The 8,520-nt window shown below is 41.0% G+C and overlaps 1 protein-coding gene across 1 annotated transcript; it reads left to right on the top strand.

Moving 5' to 3' along the window:
* Positions 1 to 7,223: 7,223 nt before the first annotated feature.
* Positions 7,224 to 8,309, top strand: LOC128738594 (galectin-8-like). Its single transcript, XM_053833847.1, has 4 exons — positions 7,224 to 7,385; positions 7,445 to 7,521; positions 7,600 to 7,961; positions 8,023 to 8,309. The coding sequence occupies exons 1-4, from the start codon at positions 7,353 to 7,355 to the stop codon at positions 8,166 to 8,168; spliced, it is 618 nt and encodes a 205-aa protein (XP_053689822.1). The 5' UTR covers positions 7,224 to 7,352; the 3' UTR covers positions 8,169 to 8,309.
* The last annotated feature ends 211 nt before the right edge of the window (positions 8,310 to 8,520 follow it).

The raw sequence follows: 8,520 nt of genomic DNA, 5'->3' as shown, positions 1-8,520 counted from the left end.
TCAAAGGCTATGTTGATTTGCCTATCACTTTTAACAATCAAACTAAAATATTGCCTGTTTTAGTTGCACCTGCACTATGCAGAAGATTAATATTGGGATACGGGGATTTCTGGCGTGCTTTTCATATTAAGCCGATAGTAAGCAGAGAGGACGTAATGTGTTGCGACGAGACAACCGTAGAACGGGAAAATGATATAGTTTTGAGCCCAGAACAAGTGATCGAGCTAGAAGAGATAAAAAAATTATTTAAAGTAGCCATAGATGGCGAGAAGTTAGACGTCACTCCATTAATTTTTCACAATATCGAGCTAAAAGAAGAGTTTCACAATGCACCCCCTATTCGCATGAACCCGTACCCCACGTCTCCAGAGATGCAGAGAAGGATCAACCAAGAGGTTGATAAACTGTTAACACAAAATGTAATTGAAAAAAGTCACAGCGAGTGGTCTTTAAGCACTGTCCCAGTCGTTAAACCAACTGGCGAAGTGCGATTATGCCTAGACGCGCGACGTTTGAATGAGCGAACTCGAAGGGACGCTTACCCCCTTCCCCATCAGGATCGCATCCTGAGTCGATTAGGAGCTAGTCGATACCTGTCGACGATAGACTTAACCAAAGCGTTTCTACAAATTCCACTAAATCCAACCTCGCGAAAATACACCGCCTTTGCTATACTGGGAAGAGGATTATTTCACTTTACCAGGTTGCCCTTTGGACTGGTGAATAGTCCGGCTAGCTTAGCGCGACTGATGGACGAAGTCCTCGGCTATGGGGAGTTAGAACCGAATGTGTTCGTATACCTCGACGACATCGTCGTGGTGAGTGACACATTCGAGGCTCACATGAACAGCTTGCGAGAGGTAGCTAGACGGTTGAAAACGGCTAATCTGTCGATTAATCTCGACAAATCAAAATTCTGTGTCCCAGAGCTTCCTTACTTAGGATATATTCTCTCGGCTAAGGGTTTGAAACCAAATCCAGAGAGAATAGAGCCGATAGTAAACTACGAGAGGCCTACCTCAATTCGGGCATTACGCCGTTTTTTAGGTATGGCCAACTACTACCGGCGTTTTATTCCCATGTTCAGCGAGATAAGTGCCCCTCTTACGAACCTGTTACGTAAGAAGCCAAAATCCATTGTTTGGAATGATGAGGCTGAAATTTCCTTCAGGCGACTTAAAGAAAGCTTGATTGCTGCCCCAGTTCTGTGCAATCCAAACTTTAGCTTGCCTTTCCAAATCCAAACGGATGCCAGCGACAGTGCGATTGCAGCGGTACTGACTCAGCTACAAACCGACGGAGAAAAAATTATAGCTTTTTTCTCACAAAAGCTTACGCCAGCGCAGCAGGCTTACTCGGCAACAGAGAAGGAGGGTTTAGCAGTTTTATCTGCGATAGACAAGTTTCGCCCTTATGTGGAGGGCACTCATTTCATCGTGATAACCGATGCGTCGGCTCTTACTCACATAATGCAAGGAAAGTGGCGGACTTCCTCCCGTCTGAGTCGATGGAGTATTGCCCTGCAGAGCTATGATCTCGAGATAAAGCATCGACGTGGGAAAGATAATATTGTCCCGGACGCTTTATCCCGAGCCGTCGAAATGATTGAAATTGGGGAAATAACGAAGGATTGGTATACGGGCCTATTTGAGAGAGTGCAGACCTCTCCGGATAGTAACTTAGATTACAAAATTGAGGATGGTAAACTGCTCAAATTTGTCCCCTCACAGACCGAGGTGTTGGACTACCGCTATGAGTGGAAGCTGTGCGTTCCAGAGAATCTCCGGAAGGAGATTCTCCAGAAAGAGCACGACCAATGCTTCCACATCGGCTATGAGAAATTGTTACCAAAAATCAGGCAGCGCTATTTCTGGCCGAACATGGCAAGCGCTATTAAGAAATACGTCCAACATTGCTCGGCCTGTAAAGAATATAAACCGTCTAACACTTCGCAGCACCCGGAGCCGGGTAAAGCTAGGTTGACTACAAAGCCATTTCAGATACTATCTATAGACTTTATTCAGTCTCTTCCAAGGAGCAAAGCAGGCCATATGCATCTGCTGGTATTACTGGATATTTTTTCCAAATGGACCATGTTAATTCCGGTCAGGAAAATATCCACTAACATTGTGATTAAGGCTTTAGAGGAACAATGGTTCCGTCGCTATTCCGTGCCGGAAATTCTCATCAGCGATAACGCCAGCTGTTTTCTCAGCAAAGATTTTAAAAATTTCTTGGACAAGTACAAAGTCCAACATTGGACTAACGCGCGGCATCACTCGCAGGCAAACCCTGTCGAGAGGCTCAACCGCAGTATCAATGCGTGTATCCGAACGTATGTGAAATCGGATCACCGTCTTTGGGATACTCGCATTTCTGAGGTTGAGTTTACTATCAACAATACTCAGCATTCGTCCACTGGATTTACCCCGTTCCGAATCATTTACGGGCATGAGATTGTTGCTAGCGGCGAAGATCACAAGATAGAGCCTGATAAGGAAGATTTCTCTGAAAAGGAAAGAGTAGAACGTAAATTGAGGGTTGATCGCACAATATTTAATCTAGTGTCTAAAAATCTTGAGAAGGCCTATGAAAAGAGCAGTCGGAATTATAGTTCGCGATTCCGAAAAGCTGCTCCGGTCTATCAAGTAGGGGAAAAAGTGTATAAACGAAATTTTACCCTTTCGTCAGCAGGCAATGCTTACAATGCTAAGCTAGCTCCTCCATATATACTTTGCACGGTAATAGCCAGACGAGGGACGAGTTCCTATGAGCTGTGCGACGAAGCCGGCAAGAATATTGGCATTTTCTCCTCGGCAGATTTGAAGCCGGGAAATCCAGAGCAATAAATATCCCAGAAGCTTGGTGAATTGAGCGCTGATTCACTATAGTTTGTTTATGCAGTTTTGTGGCCTAGGTGGCCTTGTCCACTATCCAGTACGATAAGAGTATCTCCGGCGAATCCGATGTCAAGTAGTAGGCGTCACTTATCCAATGCTGCAAGTCCTTCCCGTTCATACAGAGTAGTTACAGGTGCTTGCTTTCTGATAATGAAACCAAAAGCGCATGGGAAAAAAATTTCCACAGGCCAAAAGAACCGATAAATGTAAATTCCTATGCTCTGAAGTTTTAATACCGGTTTAACTTCAGTATGTTATCAGGAAGTGAAATAAATCCCATCACAAAATTCCGAACTTTCCTACTATACTTTTTCCATAATCTCGAACAACTTTTACTTTCCTATCGATAATGACGCGGCTTGGTAAAGTGATCATACACCTCGAATGTACCATTGTTCGGAATCCATTCGTCATTTGTTCTAAAGAGAGCAGCAGATCGGTTTCCTCTCAATTAATAAATTGAGATGATTGGGAGTGTCAAGATTGATTAATCGATTATAAAGAGCAACTGCGCCAGTAAATGGAATTTGGTATAAAGTTGTCCAAATTATCTATTTAGGAAACTGCACGCTTGAAGGTAGTTTTTTTTGAAAGTCGAGCTTTGCACAACGGCAAAACTCAGTCCTGGGTTATTGATTATAAGAAGCATGTTTGTTTAAATAAATTAATTATTTCATAATTAATTTATTTAGGGGGATTGTGAGGTAGTGTTACCGTTTCACATCTTTACCCTATACCCATAGGTACGGTTGCAGAAAAACGCAACTAGATAGCAGTATACTGGAGTTCGGTATGAATTGAATTATATAATTATAGAGGTAGGTTGGGTATGCGTTTAATTTGCTGGTAAAATAATATTGTTATAAATTAAAATGAACATAAGTAAACTTAAAAGCCTAGAGACTAAATGAAATATATACATTAGGAAACGATTAAAGCTAAATTAAAATTCCTCCGAGTTATCTTAAGTAGTCAAAATTAAGCAGGTTAGGAAAGCTCACTGTGCTTAACGAAACTCCCATAGACCTCCATCTAAAATAGAGGGCGTTGCAAAACGCAAAATAAAATTGCATTTCAGTGGCTAAAAGAGCCTGAACTTACTACGAAAAGGATCCGGTTAGCCATGGAAAAATGAGAGTCGATCACTTCAGATCAAGTAGTCGATAGAGCGAGGTGTAAAAATCTAACTCGCTGCATAATATATTTTTATAATTATAAAAGGTGTCAGTACGAAGTATAAAAGTGACCATAGATGTGTGATAAACTCCAAAAGGAGATTAAATCATCTAGTATTCCAGTCAGGTATGATCAGTGGCAAAGTTTAGGGCGAGTTGTACCCTACCCTGCACGATGTCACGCTAAAGAACAATTATCTTTTCGTACTAGGACCCATTATTGCTATTATCGCAAACAGCCGAGAGCATAGTAGCAGCCGAAAAGCCGGAACGGAACCGGTATTCGTTGGCGAAAACCTACACGTATGCAGCCACTTGGCACACGTGGCCCCAGATAATCATCCGGACATCTCATATACACCGCATCTTCGAACAATCCCCGCCTTCGAGGTTACGTGCGTTCTAGCCAGAAGCCGTAACGGGCCTGGGATCAATATCGATTCTGTTTCGACGTAAGAGCTTACTCCACACTCGCGGTAGACCCCCGATATTTCTACAATACCTGCCGTCTAACCCCGCCTTCGAGGTCACGAGCGCTCTAACCGGAGGCCGTGACGGGCCTGGGTACAATTAAGATAGCTGTTGGATTTAATGCTGCGCTTGCTGTCGTCCCATTGAGAATGCAGTATCATCGTGTGAATTGGTCGGCCGACCACGTGAAAAGCAAAAGCCCAGTGAGTTTATAAAATGTCGAATAAAAGTAGTTTTGTAAGTAGTTGCGAGTAGTGTTTTGATTCCTTGATCGAATCAGTAGACCCGGAGCCGACTCTGAGAGCCTTCGTGCTCCTCACAGCCGAGCTAGCCAGAGAAGAGGCCGTGAGAGCCCAGCCCCTACACGGTTCCCAGTGGTTCGACCAGGAACTTGGGGTGGACTCAGCTGAGGCCCCTCTGGCCTCAGCAATAACACGATGTTGCCAATTGGATTTGAAAAGGGGTGTGGCTTACAAAGTGGTCTCAAAGGTTATCATTTGGATCCAAATCCTTTGGTGTATCTGATTGTCGTCCGTGCCTGTGAAGCTAGGCGATCACAAGGGAAATATATGGTAAAATTTAACCTTAAAACTTTACACACATTTTCACTATTTAGCGTATTAGAATTTTTTGGGTCATTCGTGACTTCTGCGCGGTTGGGATTTGAACACGGGTCCTCGGCGTGAGAGGCGTAAATGCTAACCACTACGCTGGGACTGACCCCTCATAAAAGTTAATATAGGTTACAATGCAACATTTTTATTAGATACTCATTAAGGCGGAACCGAAAGTGGCTAACGTTATTGTGTTAGTGCGACAAACACTGTACTGTAAAGGTCATGTGTTCGTTAAAAACCTAAACGTTTATTTGAATATTGCATTAGTATTGGTAATATATGTCAAATAGCGGAGCTTGCAAACATAAACAGCTGATCCGCAGCCAACCGCACTGACTACAAACATCCCGAAAAAGGGTTTGTTTTCTTTATCAAGGTATTCCGATTCAATCAAAATTAACAGCAGCAACTGAATAATGCGTAGGATCACTAGGATGTTTGATTAATCCGCTTGCATCGGATTGCGTTTTTGATTCCTGCGTTTGCCTTTTGTTTGTTTACCTCACTCTAAGCTCATCGATGCGGCGAAAGTTGAAAGCTCTTTAAAAGCTCATTGATGTGACGAAAGTTTGATACTGTGTTGCTGCTTTTTCGGAAATCGCTAGTTCAACGAAATATGTGCGCAATCAAATATCTATTAACTAATTCCAAATTATACATTGGTCGCTTTTATGAACACGTAATGATCGATATGATCAGTTAAATTTATTTTCCATTAGCAATTATGTTTTGCTAAGCGTTTATTGATACATAGCAGATCGATAAATTGAATTACAAGTTTTAGGAAATTATAACAGCGCTGGAAGCACTGATTACGTGGCGAAAGCGTACTCTGCCAATACAGATGCATTTTTAAGGTGCAAAACAATACATGCTTCGAATGGTAGCCATTTACCCAGCCATCTTTGAGCCACTTTCGGTTTCCCCTTAATGTACCTTTCGATTGCTATCCAAATTGTTGTATTCGGTTGTGCAATTCAAAAGTTAAGTGTTTAAGAGAAGATGTCATGACACAGATGACGGTTTTAAGCACCATCCTAAGTGGTCCACACACCCTATCCCAAGAGCGTGTACCCTAAGCATAAAAAAACTACTAAACTTTTCATAAAAAGAACAAATCTATAAAGTTTTAGCAATATCGGAGCACTTTTGATCATGGAATTACTAACTGCGTACATCTGTACCCAGTAGATTATAGCTAAAATATTCAAATTGTCTTTTTTCAATTTACCTGATGGATTTTTTTAAAATTAGCATATTCTGAATCGTGAAGACCTGTACTTACACCTTGTGAAAGAAAATTTTATGTACATCAAAGTTGCATAATCGCACTCTTCAGACATAGCGTGCCACATTCAGTTAGTGGTACAGGGTCATCGTTACAAAAATATCTCAACAAACCTTAAGTATGGTGTTATTTAGTTTTTTTGCAGTTTTTTTTTAAATAAAGATACATATGTACTTGATTAACAGTTTATTTTTTCACAAAACAGAATATTTTTCTATGTTCACCCCGCTCGATCCGTACATCTTCCCCTAACTCTACTCTTAACTGTGAACTTGATAAAGGATCTTATCCTAGCATTTTACAAGTTTCCGAAATTCCCTTTATGGTCTCCTAAAAATGAGATTTTCGTTACTACCTAGCGGTACAGAGGTTATAGTGGAACTAGTAGTATCACGTTTGCCAAAGCTAACTGTCAGTATCGTTGGCAAACGTGATGCTACTAGTTCCACTATGACCTCTGTACCCCTGTCAAATATGGAATTTTTGTGAAAATTGTTAGGGTGTCGGTTTTACCCACAGTTCCCTTATACTAAAGACGTTTATATTAAAGATTTTAAAGTTGATCATCTTCAAATACAAAACTCATAATAAATTAGACGCGTGATCACTGTGATTACAACCGTAACAACCAACTGTTTGCTTCTACATTAGATAACACGTTCTGGACTAACTCCCTTCTAATATACAAGCTGCAAATATTCTAGCTAAAAGATGCACAAATGTTTGCATTAGCTGCATTCGCGTAACGATAGATGCTGATAGCATATATAACAAGCACGGTTATCATTAGGCGTCAGAGTGTCTTCACGCTTTGTGAGGACAGTAACGTTTTATGAACCAAAACTAGTGAATCTAATTGTGCGCTTGAACTGTACTGTACGTGCCACTTTCCAATCCCGACATGACGTCCTCAATGATTTCAGTATATTCTCCCGTAAGTAAAAATCAAATTTGGTTTCTTCGAATAGTTATATTGATCTTATTTGCTTTCAGTCGGGTCCGCTTTTGGTACCGGGTGGACTTCCACCTGGCAGCCTGATTAGAACCAGAGGAGTTGTCAATTCAGGATGGTAAACAACGTTGCTTTCGATAATAATTCTCAACGAGTGCTAATGTTGAAACAAATATGATAAATTTTATTTTTTTAGGTGTCATATCAATCTTCAAACGGACGTTGTAGATTTTCCAAACGTCGATATTCCCTTGCACATTAGCATTCGCCCAAATTGGAACCAGGTCGTAACAAACACTTGGAAAAACCGCGCCTGGGGAAGAGAAGAGACAGACGGGGGTTGTCCGATTCGTTACGGGCAGCGGTTCGAGCTATTGATACTGGTCTTGGCAAACATGTTTAAAATCGCAATCAATGGTGCCCATTTCCGTGATTACCATCATCGAATGTCATTATATTCGGTTCAATATATCGGCCTTCAATGTCAGATCAGTTCAGTTTCCACAGAAATTGAAAATTACTGTGTTCCTGCACCGCCATATCCTAGAAGTCTCCGAGGTTTGTATTATTTCAAATGTCGCCCTTGTGAATAGTGTATTACTTTTATACAATGGTTTAGATGGTTATCGTATAGATTTCAAGCAACAAACGTTCACAGGAAATGAAAGTTTTGTTCCTCAGCCGATGCCATCACAAACACCGGACACACCAGCGCCCGATTATCTCGTTGATGAACCTGATCTTAATTCAACTGAACTAACTTAACGATAACAGTACTCAGTAACAAGTAAGACGATAACAGTAAAATAATAAACGACGGCTTTTCAATTACCTTTCATTAGACATCAATAAAGGTATCCCACATTAAATTGCATGACGGAAAAATGCTGTAGAAAATAAACTAGTTGACCGATCTTTTTAAAACTTTCAGACAATAAAGTAGTTAACAGACTTAATAGTAATATTTTGGCATATTTATTTCAAATATAACTTCAATACCATAACCGTAGGCTCGCACCTTACGCTTAACTCCACTCAGAGGTTATGTACAACATCTGCATGCGGCTTCTTCTGTACGGAAACCAGCTTTTTCTTCATGTATTCCTCCGATTTGACT

This window comes from Sabethes cyaneus, chromosome 2 (genome assembly GCF_943734655.1).
Source record: "Sabethes cyaneus chromosome 2, idSabCyanKW18_F2, whole genome shotgun sequence".
Taxonomy (NCBI): domain Eukaryota; kingdom Metazoa; phylum Arthropoda; class Insecta; order Diptera; family Culicidae; genus Sabethes; species Sabethes cyaneus.
This window is presented reverse-complemented; position numbering and strand designations above follow the sequence as displayed.